General features: G+C 40.2%; 2 protein-coding genes across 3 annotated transcripts in view; one reads left to right on the top strand and one right to left on the bottom strand.

Moving 5' to 3' along the window:
- LOC106874583 (putative mediator of RNA polymerase II transcription subunit 26) overlaps nt 1–5,963 on the bottom strand; it is a 235,200-nt gene extending 229,237 nt beyond the window's left edge. Inside the window, exon 1 of one of the 2 annotated variants that reach the window (XM_052970258.1) lies at nt 5,624–5,963. In XM_052970258.1, coding sequence (XP_052826218.1) covers nt 5,624–5,649 — 26 coding nt within the window. In that variant the 5' untranslated portion in view covers nt 5,650–5,963. The remainder of the gene's footprint in view (nt 1–5,623) is intronic. The other variant, XM_052970262.1, reaches the window with a different exon arrangement.
- The window catches only part of LOC106874585 (uncharacterized), an 82,592-nt gene continuing 68,429 nt past the window's right edge, over nt 3,470–17,632 (top strand). The window contains exon 1 of the mRNA XM_014922373.2: nt 3,470–4,207. The gene's annotated coding sequence lies outside the window, so the exon portion shown is untranslated. The remainder of the gene's footprint in view (nt 4,208–17,632) is intronic.

Below are 17,632 nucleotides of genomic sequence, written 5' to 3'. Positions count from 1 at the left end.
ATATATATATATATATATATACATACAGGGTAGGTGGAAAGTAACTAAGCATTAGAAATTACTTATAAAAATTCTAGTATCACTGAAGTCATGACGAAAACATTTTGTGTGGAATTTCATTGTTTTGGTTCAGAGATAGTGGCGTGCATGGAAAGGTAAGCATGCAACACTACGCCAGGAGACAATAAAAAGTATCATGCAAAGCTGATGACCACTGGCTGTGTGAACGATGTAAGAAGAAGTGGCCATCCAACCCCATCCCGATCAGCGGAGAACGTGGCAACAGTGTAGGAAATGCTTAATTGCATCCCGCAAAAATCAACACGTGAAGCAGCTCGTGAAAGCAGACTAACAAGACACACAATACGTGCGATATTGCATAAGGAATTGAATTTTCGTCCGTGGAAACCCCATTACGTGCAAGAGCTAAAATCTGAAAACTGTGACCGTAGAAGTCGAGAAGTCCAGATCTCACTCTATGTGATTTTTACCTGTGGGGTAACACAAAAGAGGAGGTGTACAAGACAAAACCTCGCACACTGTAGGACCTGGAGATACGAATTCAGAAGGTTCTCAATGATATCCCAGACAACGTCCTTCAGAATGTTGTTCATTTCATCCCTGGCCGTTTGAGGAAACTGGTTGACGCCACCGGTGCTTACGTTGGAATATGAAGATTTACTTTCATTTTCTCATCTAATAAAGAGCATGTATCATTTGTTTCAATAAATTTGCAAACGGAATATGGACTTTATTATCAATTTTTAATGCTTACTTACTTTTCATCCACCCTGTATATATATATATAGACGGGAGACGGTGTGGGATAGCAATTTTAATATTACTGTTTAACCACCAATAAGCCCCCATCAAATAGATCAATGATTAAAGGAATTCCAGCCGTGATAATCGATTCTTTTATTTTTACGTATATAACTTATTTGAGACGACCTTATCCAATGTATCCTTCCTTTTTAAAATGCTAGGGTGCGAGTTGAAAGAACTATGGCTACTATTTTTAGCAGGTCGAGCGATCGTCTGTTGATCATTTGTATTTGTGCGTGTGTGTGCGTGAGAGAGAGAGAGAGAGAGAGAGAGAGAGAGAGAGAGAGAGAGAGAGAGCATGCCACTTTTGTGTGCTGCGTGTATATTTATACCCATATATCGGTGTACCAGAGTGTGTATGTGTTTAGCTGTGATTGTTTTTTGTACTTTCATGTGATCTATCTATCTATCTATCTATGTGTGTGTGTGTGTGTGTGTGTGCATGTGAATGATTTGATTTTGTCGTTCTATGCCGTGCGTTCTCTCTCTCTCTCTCTCTCTCTCTGTATATACACATACATACATACACATATATTTGCATTATCTATATCTATTTATCTCTATAAATATATACCTATTCATCTACATCTATATAAATATGTGTATTCATCTACATATCTATCTATCTATCTATATATCTATCTATCTATCTATCTCTTTCAGTCTATATGTATGTATGTATGTATGTATGTATGTATGTATGTAAGTATATATGTGTGTGTGTGTGTGTGTGTGTGTGCATGTGTGTACTTAATTCTGTGTTATTCCTGTGTTTAAATGTGTCTATTATGTACTGTGTATGATTTATGTTGCATATGATGTGTTAGCTATCTATTCTATACATATTGTGTTGTATTTGTGTGTGTTATGTATTGTACATCTTTTGTGTTCAAAAGCAAGAATATTAAGAAATAAATTGAAGAGAAAAGAAAGAAAACCGGAAAAGTGAAAGAGAAAAATACGAAAGGGTAGTGAGGAAGACGGAAGGTGGGGTTCTGATGTGGGTACGGATAGGGGAGAGGGTGTGGGGATGGGGAGTGAAGGGAGAAGATTAGGGAGATAACGTTGTGAGATGAAAGGTATAACAGAGTACGACAGAGTACAACAGAGGAGATAATGTGTGAGTATAAACAGACAGACAGCCAAACTGTTAGATAGATAGTTAGATAGATAGATAGATGGATAGATAGATAGATGGATAGATAGATAGACCGACAGACAGATAGATAGATAGATAGATAGATAGATAGATAGATAGATAGATAGACCGACAGACAGATAGACAGGTAGATAGATAGATAGATAGATAGACAGATAGATAGACAGACAGACAGACAGATAGACAGGTAGATAGATAGATAGATAGATGGATAGACAAAGAAAAGAGAAGACGAGATGGAGCAGAGATAAACGATTATGAAACGGAAGAAAAGCGCCAATGAGAGAGAGAGAGGAAGAGAGAGAGAGGGAAGATGGAAGAGTGAAAGAGGAAGAAAGAGAGAGTGGGAAAGAAGTGGGAATGATACAGTGGGAAAGAAGAAATAGAGGGTGCGAAAGAGTGTGTGTGTGAGAGAGAGAGAGAGAGAGCGATAGAGAAAGAGAAGAAGAGAGAGTAAATACGAACATCAGAAGCAATCGAGGCAGCCCGCATTCCTTGGAGACGTGTGGTCGATCAGCTGACAGTTGTACGTAGCGTTGTTTGCGACACACCGACACAGTGAGAAAGTATATCTTTACCAGCATAATATCTCTCTACCTACCCGGGGTGGAGGACCCGCACCTATATAGCACTCCCATCCGAGGCGGTCTTTTCAAAACAGAAACGCACACATATATCAAACCATGTGGGTGTGTATATGTGTTTATTATGAAGAAGTGTTATATGCTTATAAGCGTGTGTGTATATTTGTGCACTCTGGTGTCTCTGTGTGCGCATGTGTGCATGCGTGTGTGCATGCGCGCGCGCGTTTGTGTGTGTGTGTGTGGTGTGTGTGTGTGGTGTGTGTGTGTGTATACGTGTTTTATTTGCATATTTGTACTTTTGCATTTTATATGTATGTTTGTATGAATAAACACATATGTAAGCAAGTAGCTTTCTTTTTCTATTATATTTTTGTACACGTGCTCCATAATAATAATAATAATAATGATGATGATGAAGAGGAACAACAACAACAACAACAATGGTAATGGTGATGATGATTAAAATTTGAAAAAATAGCCCCTATCAACAATAACAAAAGCAACAGAAAACAGAACAAAAGTTGCTAACAATAGTAGTAACAGTAATTGTAGATGACGAGGACGAGGACGACAACAACAACAACAACGGTATCAATAGCAGCAGCAGCAGCAGCAGCAGTGAACGATAGTAACAAGAACAATGTTTTCAAGAAGTAGCAGTAGAACATCAAATGAAGACTAAATTAAAAGTTTAAAGAACAACAAACTGTTTCGATGATGGTCACTGGTGCCATGACACTTGCCCGGATGTCGAAAAAAAAACGTGCAATAGAGTCGTGTGGGTTATGCTGAAGACGAGGTTGTTGAAAAGAAAACACAGATAATACAGTTGCATATTGTTGTTGCTGTTGTCGCTGGAAAGAAATATTAATCAAAACCCCAGAGAAACACTGTGGCTAGTAGCAATAAGGGTTTGAGTGATTAACAGTCGTCATTGCCGATTGCTTCTGTGCGCCTGCGCGGTCCATCATTTTGCGGTTGTGCCTGTGATTATTTTACGTTAAATCCCTTAATCTACAGCAGATTTCTCTGTTTCGGCCCTCAAATCTATATAGATATAGATATATTCATATATTCTTTCACAATCATACATACATATATATATATATATATATATATATATATATATTCATACATACGTGCATACACACACACACACACATACACACACACACACACATATATATAAACACATACATACGTACATAAGTTTGCAGTACCTTGAAACTGACGTCCAGAGATATATATTCAGTTTAAAGAAACCGTATATATTACAACATGCATTGAGTACTCCGGTATTTGTTTGCACACACACACACACACACACACACACACACACACACACACACTCACACACACACATATATATATACTCCGGCGGCCAAAGAAAATTGGAAGATTGTTAATTTAAGGCGAGTGACGAAAAAGAGTCCCAAATGACAAATTCAACTTCAAGAGTTTCTCTTGTAAACGGAATTGCTATTTTTAATTGTCTCAATTTTAGCGTTTACTGTCAGAAGACAAAGGTCTTCTTAACTAAGCGGAAGGTTAGTCAGGATAATATTATTACTAAGAGGAACTTAAAGAGCACTGGAAACAGATTCAGAGGATTTAGGATTAACGTTTGAAAACTAAATTGGTGAGTTTCTTATATTCTAAATCCTTTTGTTAACATACTTCTGCCGAAATACACAGCTGTTATGTCAATTAATTTTTAAAATAATGAAAAATTTATTGAAATAACTTTGTCATTATTAAGCTAATGTTAGTAACATAAATTATGAAGTTTTGACCGAAGGTTTTTATTTAGATGACTTGAAAATAAAGTGTGTACCATAGAATCAAGAGCAGCCTCAAACGGGATGGTATAAAAAGGGTTAAATAAATAAAACAAGAATAATATAAGCAAAATAATTGGATGATATTATTAAAACAATTATACAATTTATAAATATAAGTATGTAATATTTTGTACATGTAAAATGTGTATATATAGTTATTGCATATTGCATAATTCATTGTTTCAATAATGTACGATTGCATGTATTATATTATAAAAATAATTGTGTAATTTATAAATATAATGATAATATTGTATGATATTTAATATTATAGAAAACACAATTGCAATATCGTATAAATGAGGATTTTATCATCTTAATATGCAATATAATTGTATCATTTTCTATATCTAACTGCATAATTTTAAAATATTATATCACGTGGAATCCGATTGCATCAATTATATTTAGGTACATCATAAAAGTTTGATTTTTAAGTTTTTGCCTAGTATTATTCCACCATATAGAAATACAGTTGTAAAATATAAAACACGTGTCTGTTTGTATTTTAAATAAGTATAATATGAAACTCGGGTCTATCACACACACACACACACACACAGAAATACTTACTATAAAATTACTATATTTTCATAGTTTTATATTGTCTTATGCATTTTCATCCAAGCGTGATATCATATTCTTAAATGAAGCAAGTAATTTAGAATAAATTAATTAGGTGCTAACAGTCACTTCCTACAGTCTGGTGAGTTTATGATACGATTTAGATACTCTTTCGAAACTATGTTTCTTTTACTTACACCAGCAATGTACCTGAGGAAGACACGAGTATCACTGCAATTGATTGATTTACCTTTCTTAAAAAGCCAGGTCTTCTGCCTTGTCAATTTTGTGAAGGATAACATTGAAAGAAATCATTTCTGAGCTAAACAAATCCTCAAAAACACCGTTTTAATTCTTAGCTGGAGCTATTTCATTTCATTTAAGCGGCAAATGTTATTAAGGGAAACGCATGAATATTTCAACACCTTACATCGGAAACATTTCAGTCTTTGTGAGATTTTAGATGAAAGACTTCTTTATGCCATAAATCATGTTATTAATAGAATTCGTAAAACATTGAAATATTTGGAGAAATCACTTTCCACACTTGAGGGACAGAAAGTTAATTGGTCGACCTCGATAACTAAATAACAAGCAAATTCTGAACAAAAATAATCAAATAAAAACATTAAAACAGTACAAAATGTAACCTTTTGCTTCTCCAGAGAATTTTCATAAGTTTGTTCTAAACGTCCGTGCTTGTTTTATCCATTGTTTCATACGCTGTGAGTAATAAGTCCCGATTACTCTGGTGTTTGAAAAAAATTGTGAATGTGTATCATATACGATGCATGAACACCTGGGATATATGTCCTGTGTATTGCATGTGATGCACAGCACAGGCAAAGGGTTAAACAAATATAAGAACAGATTGAGGTACATTAATGTCTCTGTGAAGAAAAGAGTTCTGTTACGTTTGAACCTGAACACCTCATGGGCAAAGAATTACTAGAAGGACATCTTTAAATAGATGATTTACAAAATATTAAAGTAAGTGATTAAGCACTACTTAAATAGATAACTTATGACATCTTGTGTGAAAGCGCGTGGCGTAGTGATTAAGTGTGTTGCACGCATACGATCACAAGATTGCGTTTTCGATTCTGGATCAGGGCGATGCGCTTTGTTCTGGAGCAAAATATTTCATTTCACATTATTTACAATGGCTGGAAAGGTGTCCTCACCTTGTTTGTTGTTAACACAATGTTTCGGCTGATGTACTCTCCAGCTTTCATCAAGTGTTCTGGAGAGTACATCAGCCGAAACGTTGTGGTAACAACAAACAAGGTGAGGACACCTTTCCAGCCATTGTAAATAATGTACATAATTCCTCATCTCAAAAATATAGAATAGTACTTCATTTCACGTTGTTATAGTCCGCTCAGCTGTAACTGAGCAACCCTGCCACGAATCCCGTTCAGGGAGAGTATATCGGTGATTTAGACTCCTTAGAAACCCTGCGAATTGGGACAGCTCTATAACACCTATTCCCGTTTGTATGCTCCCTCACCGTACATAAAAATATTTCGCTTTCAGAGTTATGTAACACGTACTGAGTCTCAAATGCCAACTTCAACTTCGTCTTTTATTCACTTGCGGTCGAAAAAATACAATTTGAAGCGATGTATTAGAATATCTCCGATCTCAAATTTCAAACCTTGCACCTGAGTTAGCAGAATCGTTGGAATACCGGAAAAAATGTTTTGTTTCGGTTCTTTAGATTTTGAGTTCACTCTCACTGAAATCAGCTCTACCTTTCTTTGTTTAGGAGTCGATAAAATAAAGTATTAGTCAAGTAATCTCCACCTCTTAAAATTGTTGGCCTTGTGTCTAAATCAGAAGGCATTATTATCATCATTACTATTGCTTGAGGTGGGAAGCTGGCAGAATTGTTAGCATGCCGGACAAAATGCCTAACGGTATTTTGTTTGCCTTTGCGATTAGAATTCAAATTTTGTCGAGTTCGACGTTGTTTTTCATCCTTTCGGGGTTGGTGGAATAAATACCAGTCAAGTACTGGCGTCGACTAGCCCTCTCAATCAAGATTTCAGATTCTTTTGCCTATAGTAGAAAGAATTATTATTATTATTATTATTATTGAGGCTGCAAGCTGGCAGAATCGTTAGCACGCCGGACACAATGCTTGGCAGCATTTCGTCCGTCCTAACGTTCTACCGAGGTCGACATTACTTTTCATCCTTTCAGGGTCGATAAATTAAATACTAGTGACACACTGGGGTCCCCTCCCCACAAATTTCGGGCCTTATGCATATTGTAAAAAGGATTATTATTATTATTATTATTATTATTATTATGGTCATCTTCAAGTTTAGGGGGATTAAAAAAAAAAAATTCAAGGGAAGTAACTGAACGTCTTACCAGTATTCTCCGTACATCTCTGTTTATAAATAAATCACACACGTGATTTGATTGACGTTAGGGTTAGGGTGTGATTTATTTATAAACCGCTAGAAGAAAACGGATAATACTGGTAAGTCGTTCAGTTATTTCCCTTGAATATTTTTATTTATTTTTTTATCTTCCTAAACTTGAAGATTACCATTATTATTATGTATTTTTATTATCATTATTTAAGGTAGCGAACTGACAGAACCGTTAATACACTGGACGAAATGCTTAGCGGTATTTCGCCCTTCGATACGTTGTACGTTCAAATTCTGCTGAGGTCGACTTTGCTTTTTCATCTTTACGGAGTCGATAAATTAAATACCAGTTGAGCACTGGGGTTGATGTAACCGAGTTACCCCACACCCCGAAGTCGCTAGCTTTGTGCCAAAATTTCAAACTAATAATAATGACTCGTTCAGCACTGGGGTCGATGTAATCGAATTATCCCCTCCCCCAAAATTGCTGCCCTTGTGGCAAAATTTGAAGCCATTATCATTATTATTGTTGTTGCTTCGTGCCCTGGAAAGACACGCTTACTTTTGCTCTGGTTTATGGATTACATTTTTGTTGATTACAAAAAATGTTAGATTATCATTTAAATGTTATATCGCGCGGAATTATTGAAAAGAAGTCCAGAAGTTTCTCTTTTGTTTAGTCGTATTTAACAAATAAATAAGTAAAATAAAATAAATTAAAAATTAAAGACCTTTAATACTTCGCAAGCCGACATGCAACAAAAAAATCCAGGTGAGACACTTCCCTAAATCAAACAATAGCTTTAGCTTTTGAGCAAAGCTAACACAGAACCTAAAGTTGAACAAAAATTTTGTTAAAGATAGAAAAAAAAAGAACAAAAAAATATGTATTTTTGATTCTTCTGTTTTTGGTACGAATGTTAGCAATAATGATATAAAGCGGCGAGCTGGCAAAATGCTTAGCGGCACTTCATTCGTCTGAACATTCTGAGTTCAAATTCCGCCGAGGTCGACTTTACCGGTCAACCTTTCGGGGTCGATAAAGTAAGTACCAGTTGAGCACTGGGGTTGATGTAACCGACTTACCCCACACCCCGAAGTCGCTGGTTTTGTGCCAAAATTTCAAACCAATAACAACGACTCGTTTAGTAACGATAACAATAATAACAACAATAAACAACTTCATTCATACAGATACATACACATACACATACACAGGTGAGGAAAGACTCGTGTAAAACGTATTCTCACACATTCTGTAAGAGGTGCAAAGTTTGAAGAGATCTATCAAGAAGAAACCCGACTGAAAGTATATCTAAAAGTGAATAAGGAGAAAGATGACGTATCACAAAGAAAAGAGTGTGTTGTTGTATGTCTTTAAAAGACAGGTTAAAAGAAAACCACTCACTGATGTAAGGTGCAGTACTGTGATTATTGAGTGAGGTAAATCTTACTGTAGCGTCTGACTGCTTTTCGAGACTAAAGATGAAACTAAATGGTAGGCTGAAATAGTAAAATTCATCCTGGCTCTTGACTTGTACCACAATAGATGGGTCGACGTAACACAAGAATGACAGCTTGTGGTATTGTTAATGACTAGTAGAGCTCTGGTAAGCGAAAGGGCGATGATATACATGTGCTCGGAGATGGATTGATCAACGTGGACTTGCAAATCTTTATGACCTGTCAAGACTATAGTGCCATTTCAAAATTGCGCCCAGTCGTGAGTGAAAAAAAAAAAGTACCAAAACACGACCAATGGGATTAGATGTACAAAACAGGTTAAGCTGTTATACTTGTGCCACGTGAAGGTTCTCAGCCTTAGGAAGCTGCAATACTAAAGAAAAAGTGAGTAAAATCAGCATCAACGATAAAAGCGGGTACCGACTGCTGCTGACCCACTGCTCCACTAGTTGCACCATCTCTTACAGCATCGGAGGATAGTTGGAACAGTTGTCTCGTGCTCAGTCTTAAAAATCGATGAACACGAGGCAGTGAACCAGAGACTAAAGCCCTCTTCCCAACACATCTGTACTGTGACGAGTAGGCGGAGATGAAATAAAACCAGAACGGTACATTTTCAGTAAGAACATGTAAAAAAAATAAAAATAAATAAAAATAAAATTTAGAAGAAAGTAACTAAAAATTTCAAGTCGCAGCCAAACGAAACAATTATGGTTATCATAGTTGTTATTGTTGGCACTCCGCTTACGACGTCGAGGGTTCCAGTTGATCAGATCAACGGAACAGCCTGCTCGTGAAGTTAACGTGCAAGTGGCTGAGCACTCCACAGACACGTGTACCCTTAACGTAGTTCTCGGGGATATTCAGCGTGACACAGTGTGACAAGGCTGGCCCTTTGAATTACAGGCACAACAGAAACAGGAAGTAAGAGTGAGAGAAAGTTGTGGTGAAGAGTACAGCAGGGTTCGCCACCATCCCCTGCTGGAGCCTCGTGGTGCTTTAGGTGTTTTCTTTCAATAAACACTCATAACGCCCAGTCTGGGAATCGAAACCGCGATCCTATAACCGCGAATCCGCTGCCCTAACCACTGGGCCATTGCGCCTCCACGGTTATCATAGTATCGCATAGAAAATTGGCAGATTAAATAGATTATAAGACATCCTGTGTGCAAATATGCAAAAAGAAAAAAAAATCGAATCACTCTATGTAGAGCGTGTTAGAGATAAGCTGCTTATGAATAAAATTTTCCATGTTCATAAAATACTATATTTGAACTTTGAGGAGAGAGAGCTAGCTCTATACCATCGACTCCAGTATTGAACATGTCTTCTATTTTATCAACCTGGGAAAGATGAAAGGATTTGAACTCAGAATGTAAAATATAGCAGAGGCCAACTTTTCATTTCATCCCTCAGGTGTCGATAAAATAAGGCACTAGTCAAGTACTAGAGTCGATAGTAGCAACTAGCCCCTCTCTCCAAAATTATTGGTCTTGTTCCTAAATTAGAAGCCATTTCTATTTTTGCTGGTGTTTACAACGAGTAAGATATATTTGTACTGTCGTTATTGGTTAGTCTTTTCATTTCACCTTTTTCCACGAATTTTCATAATCAAAGTAATATATTTTCTATATACCTAACATTCCTTTATTAAACTATCGAGTTTCATTCAATTAATTCTCACTTCATTCATTTAAAAAACAGAAGAAGAATTCTACCAATCATATTATTTTAATTTATTTGACTTTTGGCTCAATATTCTGCAATGAGTTGGATTAATGGCAAGCTGCCAGAAATGTTAGCACACTGGGAGAAATGCTTAGCGGTATTTCGTCTGCCGCTACGTTCTACGTTCAAATTTCGCCGAGGTCGACTTTGCTTTTCATCCTTTTGGGGTCGATAAATTAAGTACCAGTTATGCACTGGCGTCGATGTAATCGATTTAATCCCTTTGTCTGTCCTTGTTTGTCCCCTCTATGTTTAGCCCCTTGTGGGCAATAAAGAAATAAGAAACTTTTGCACGCCGCTCGAAATGCTTAGCGGTACTTCGTCTTTCTTTACGAACTGAATTCAAATTCCATCGAGGTCGACTTAGCCTTTCATTCTTTCGGGGGTCGGTAAATTAAGTACCAGTTGTGTACTGGAGTCGATCTAATGTACTGGCCCCCACCCCCACAATTTCTGGCCTTGTGCCTAAAGTAGAAAAGAATATTCTTACATGCATAACTCTTAACAAAGCAAGCAAATCCGATTAAATTGCATTTCACAGAAAACTTTTCTTTAATCTTATTTAAACATCTTTTTGGTTTGACTTGATTGACAAAGGCGTCAAGTGAACTAAATAACCCGCCCCATACCATAAAAAGAAAATAAGAATTTCAGTGAATAAAAAGCAAAAAGCCACGGAAAATTATAATTGCAAGTGGTTTTATCAACAACATAGACACCTACTCGTATGACACAAATTTCGCAGTTCTGCCACGTCAATTATAAGCACTCTTGCTTGTCCCTCTTAAAGGCTAGTATATCCGGTCTTCGGTGCTTTAACACCTTGTCCATCTGGAAGTCAAAGACCCAGAGGATCTTTGCTTTTCCGTTTTCGTCCATTACCTTTTCCGATGTATGCGTCCGTTACCTCATATCCATATTTCCGGCACAGTAACCAGTAAAGGTTTAGGACTACCTTGTCATGTCTGCGCTTATACTCTTTCTGTGTAAGACTTTCACAAACGCTAACGATGCAAGTCACGTTTTCAACCTTCTTCTCACACATTCCACAGAAGTTCGTTGCACTTGTTTCTTTTTCCACTGAGCTTTGGTATTCAATGCCTGGTTCTGGACAACGATGATCAGGTTTTGAGTTTTCTTTTTAAGGTCACTATTGCTGAGCCACCTTCATGATGCTTCCTGATTTTCTAAATTGTTTGTTTCACGATGGAACTGACGATATAATTACATGCAGAGTAGAGTTTCTTCTCTCTCGTTGGCTATTCATGATCGCAGTTCATTAGCGCTTTCAACCCCGTTGTTGGTAAATCTTTCTGCATTAGCAGCATACTATTCGCTGTTTGCCAAATACTGTCGATACACTCCCGTATACTTATCAGGCTACGTCCACCTTTACTCCTTTTCCTGTACAACCTGTATGGTTCACCTTAGGGTGTAGGGCACTGTGTATTGACATCGTCTTTCGGGTATTGCGATCGAGTTGTTCAATCTTCGCTCGTCTGCATTTCAGAGTAGGTGCACTATAGCGAACTACAGCAACAACCCATATGTTGATGGCTGTCACAAGTTTCCTTGCATTGAGTTTTGACTTCAAGAGAAGTATGAGGCGCTTCAAATATGCAACGGCGACCTTGTATTTCACTTATTTGAGCAAGATGTCTTCCAGCTTCAAGATCTCAAGGTACTTGTACACACCATCATCCGAACCTCTCATTCGCTCTCTGACAATTCTACACCTCTGCAATCTGCTCTCCCCCCCTGTTTCAAAGTGATCACCGCACACTTTGAGATCCTGAATTGCATTCCTACCTCCTTGCTGCATATCTGTACAAACTTGACCAGTCTTTCCATTCCAGCTTCTGTTTCTGAAAACAGTTTTAAATCATTCATGAAGGCGGTCGGGACGAGGTCCATTCTTCTTCAGCTTGTCGTGCGTGTTGACTTTGCGGAAAACTATAGAAAATGAGATCAAGGCTACAACAAATAGCAATGGTGAACATGAATATCCCTGGAAGTTATCTCTTTTGGTTGTTACCTCGACTAAGTGCTTGTTGTTACAGAAAAGACGTATTTTCCATCTAGGCTTGCTGTTTTTGATCAGTGCACGCACATTCTCTGAATCCATGAATGCGGTCACATGTCATAAGCTTTTTTAAAGTTTATCCAGGTCACATGCAAGTTGTTGTTGTTGCTGCTGCTGCTGCGTAAGTTTTGCTATTATTCTCATTGTTACACATTGTTTTCCATTGAACATTTGTTATTGTTGCCTAATTAAACAAACCAGGATCTTGGGGAACTGATTAGTTCTTTCCCATTTGTAGCCCTTAGGGGGCTATTTTGGGATTTGTTTGGGTTACAACACCCCCTCTTTTTTTTTTTTCGCTAAATTCAAAGATAGCGAACGAAAACCTCCCGTCCGCTGAAAAGAACAGTGGGTTATCGACAAGATAGAGCGGCCAGGTTGAAGAAGAGAGCGACTGCTATAGCTACAACAACAACAACAACAACAACAGTGCATGTGGAACGTATGAAAATTAATTCCCCCCTGCTTCTTTCCTCCCCTTTACCACCGCAGAAACAAGAGAAGAAAATTACAAACAACAACAGCACAAGCGGAAGCACCACCGTCTCCACCGCTACCACCAGTGCCAGCAGCAACAGTAGTAGTAGTAGTAGTAACATCAACAATAGGAGAGACAGCAGCAGCAGCAGCAGCAGCAGCAGCAGCAGCAACAATAACAACAACAATGATATCAATATTACCAACAACAACAAGAACACTTTCGTAGCGGCTGCAGCCGAAGTTGGACCACGATTCAGCCAAGACCTCACAAACAAAGGTGAAAAGTTGGCCGAAGCCTGGAAAATCATGAAACAAGCAAACTTGGGCCAGCCTAACGATTTCAGCAGAAACGATCGATTTAGTGGAGAGAAAGGATGGTACGCTTCAGATGCATCTCAGCAGGGCCGAAGAAAGCGGCTTTAACAACACAAACAGATGTTGAAGCTGCGCTGAGATATCTCAGGGATGACATCGAGTACATTGCGAGGGGTAGACAATACGGCACCATTTCGGTGCTTTTTAAGTCAGAAGACCTCGCTATGAAGCGCTCAATGAGCCCTTGCAAAACCAGGAAGGTCATTATGTACCCCTCACATATGCGAAAAATAACAGCCCGTGTCTGCATTCCCAGGATTCCCTCAGGACTTGATATGTGGTGACTTCTGGGATGCGTAATCGAGCAAGTGTCAGATACCGTCCCAATAGAGGTGACAAAAACTGTGAGGAAGGACTGGTCCGGGGTTGACCTGGAGATACTTCTCCAGCTCAGGCCAGAAAACGTAAAAAGGATCCCGGACCACATCCGTCTCCAAAATAGGACGGTAATACACATAATGACTGAGGGCAAAAGGCTACATTGTTTCATTTGTGGAGAAACAACCCATTTGCGAGCCTTCGGCCCTCAACTGATAAAAGGTGCAAGGGGTCGAAAGTCTCCACTGCTGCCAAAGCCGAGGCGAAGACCACAACCAGAACCAGTACCAGCAAAACCACCGGAAACAACAAACGAAACACCACCAAAGACATTAACCAGCCTCGGAGGAAACGAGGAAAGCTCTCCCACTTCTCCCACCCCAAACACACACATGAATAAATGCATAGACATACAGGCGCAGGAGTGGCTGTGTGGTAAGTAGCTTGCTTACCAACCACATGGTTCTGGGTTCAGTCCCACTGCGTGGCACCTTGGACTAGTGTCTTCTACTATAGCCTCGGGCCGACCAAAGCCTTGTGAGTGGATTTGGTAGACGGAAACTGAAAGAAGCCCGTCGTATATATGCATATATATATATATGTATGTGTGTGTGTGTATATGTTTGTGTGTCTGTGTTTCCCCCCACCCCAACAGCGCTTGACAACCGATGGTGGTGTGTTTACGTCCCCGTAACTTAGCGGTTCGGCCAAAGAGACCGATAGAATAAGTACTAGGCTTACAAAGAATAAGTCCTGGGGTCGATTTGCTCGACTAAAGGCGGTGCTCCAGCATGGCCACAGTCAAATGACTGAAACAAGTAAAAGAGTAAAAGAGTACACAGATAGACACACTCATAGCCACAGACCCTTTATCTTCCAGTAGTGAATACGAAGGAATACCAAAAGCCCTCCCTCACCAAAAAAAAAAAAAAAGAAAACAAAATAAAAACTCCACAAGACATAACAACACCCACAACAAAGAAAAATACAGACAAACCCACGCAAACATCTCCCCAATAACATCAATACCAACGCAACTTACACCAGCATCATCAGCAAAATCCTCCGAACGCAAACAACCTCAGCAGACACAAGAAACAAACACTCACACAAACATCTGAAAACGCAGATACCACACTCACAGCAAACACAGACACAGCTGAAACCAACAAAACCATCACCCTCCACAGTCAAACAAGCAAATAAAAAACCACACCAACAAAAAATACTCAAGTTCGCACTTATCGGAAGGGCCAACAAGGAATTGATGGCCCTCGTAACACAAAGCACTGAAATTGAAACACACGGGGTGATTTTTGATTCGAGCACTTTTCACATTCCAAGAGATTTGCTTCTGGCACGAATGCCGCTCGATTCCTATACACAAATTCAAGAGAGCTTTCCTCGGGACGTGGGAACTCTGAACGTGAAACCCACATCGAGGCTTTTAAAGGGGTTCCCAAACAAAACCTCACCAATTATGGAAGTCGAACCACCCGACCTTCATAAGACATCGGGAAGTAAGTAAACCTTTCATCTCTAGATTTAGCCTGCCAACATGGCCATATTAAGAATAGAAAGTTGAAACGTTCGAGGCCTGGGGTCGCCCTGGAAGCAGGGGCGTCTGCTCAACGACCTCAGGTCTTTATAATTGGACGTTATTGCTGTCAGTGAGACCAGGATTTCCAACACACGAGCACTAGTCCCCATTTCATTTTCGACGACTATCAGATCTTTGCATTTGTTAATAGGCCGGGAATGGGAGGTGGGGTGGCAGGGCAGTTTAAGAAAGACCTGGATCTCGAGGTAAGGTCGATCATCCAGATCCCGGACGGTAAGCTGGTCCTCGACGTGAACAATAGCGAAGGTGGTGTCTTTAGACTGGTGACCGTCTACGCCCCTACCAGCGCTAAACGGCCGGATTTCAATCGGCGTCTGGAAGTCTTGCTGGGTACGTCTCGCGCTTTACTGTTAGTGGGGGACTGAGATTTTCTGGGAGCAGCTGATACAAGCGGGGATTGCAAAAGCCTCAAGCATTTGATCAGCCAGTTCCAACTGTCTGACAGGTACCGACGAAATTTTCCCAATGCGCCAGTGTGGACCTGGATCAATCGCATAGGTTCATCTAAATCGTATATAGACAGGATTTTCACAAGGAAATTAGACAGTAATAGTGTAGGATGTCCACTTTTCAAAACGGTCGCCTATTCCGATCACAAGTTTGTAATCTGTACAGTCGACCTAGATAAGATGCGTGAGGTAGGACCCAGGTACTGGAGGCTGAACATGTCGTTTCTGGCACGTAAGGCTTTCAGGGACCAGGTCAACAATGTAGTTAAGCAAAAGTTCACAGGGGTGGGGAAGTCGTCAACAACAGGTGGTGGGCGGCTCTCAAAAGAGAGATTAGAGAAATATCGATAGGGTTTAGCAAAGAAGTACCGTTAGAAAAAATAGAAAGTAGGAGGAGCTAGTGGCTACGTTAGACGAGACGATTTGTAGTGGGATTGCAACTGACGTGCTAGCAGAGACAATGGCATTAGACCAGTTCTTCAGTGCAAAACATGAAGGTTGCATTGTCAGAGCTAAGGCACGTACTCTGAGAAACGAGGGGACCAAGGCTGTTCGATGGGCCCGCATGGAGGAGGCGCATCATGGTAACAAAACCACAATCCGGTCTTTGACGAGCCGAGACGAATACGATGTGTGAGGCCTTTCACCAGCACTTTGCTCAGTTGTTCGGGGTGAGTGGCGGGTCAGAGACAGTATCGGACTTCAGTCCCTACCTAGACGGTTTGCCGCGCCTCTCGATGGCCGACGTTCAGCGCCGCGAAAAGCAGATAACTTCAGCCAAACTTCAGGAGGCCCTTGTCGGCTGCCTGAGGGACAAGTCACCTGGTTTGGATGGTCTGCCCTACGAGATTTACGTCAATAAGCCAGACTTATTCTCCAATCTCCTCGAAGCACTCTTCTGCAAATGGCAGCAGAACGGGACAATTCCCAGTTCTGTGAGCCGAGGTGTAGTGACACTGATAAGGAAAGACGAAGACGAGAAGGACACATTAGATAACATCAGGCCCATAACTCTGCTCAGCACAGAGTTTAAGATTTTGGCCAAGGTATTAGCGAAGAGGTTTGCGGTTGTCGTCGAGGATTTGGTTGGAGAGGCGCAAACTTGCGGAATCCCGACCAAGTCCATACAGTGTTAGTGGTGGGGAAGTGTGATGACGCACTCCGAGAGGTGCTGGGCGTCGGTGAAGTCGAACTCACCAGTCTGCTCCGGAAGACTTTCGAGCCTGGGACGACGGATAACTTCCAAAAATCCCTCGCTTGGCAGTGCTACCGGGGGGCACTGCCAGTTCGAGATAAAGTCTACAGGCACGGAAGTGCTGTCAGATGGACCTCCCCGAGATGCGCGCAGAGCGACGAAACTGTTCTGCACGCACTCGTCCAGTGTCCATGCATTACTAACTTGTGGAGTTATGCCGAACAGTTATGTGTTGGACGGATCAGGCTATCGGCTGAGTTCATAGTGAAGATTGGCCCGCCACCTTCCTTTGGCCAAGAAGGACAGGCAATTTTCCTGTCTGGTAGCAGTAGCGAAAGAGGTTGTATGGTGGACTAGGTTGAAAGGACTGAAGACAGACGGCCAATCCCTCATCAACATTTTAAAATTTCACTTGGAACGGAATATGAGGATGGAGAGAGAAGTGCTGCCCCCCCCCCCAAGTACATTCTCTGAAAGGTGGGTGAATGTAGCGAAAATGGCCCGTGTGAGTGGACCTGCTCTAATAATGCGCCTGCAGGCTGGAGAATTTCAGGAGGAGAAG

Source organism: Octopus bimaculoides, chromosome 8 (assembly GCF_001194135.2).
Source record: "Octopus bimaculoides isolate UCB-OBI-ISO-001 chromosome 8, ASM119413v2, whole genome shotgun sequence".
Classification (NCBI taxonomy): Eukaryota; Metazoa; Mollusca; class Cephalopoda; order Octopoda; family Octopodidae; genus Octopus; species Octopus bimaculoides.
This window is presented reverse-complemented; position numbering and strand designations above follow the sequence as displayed.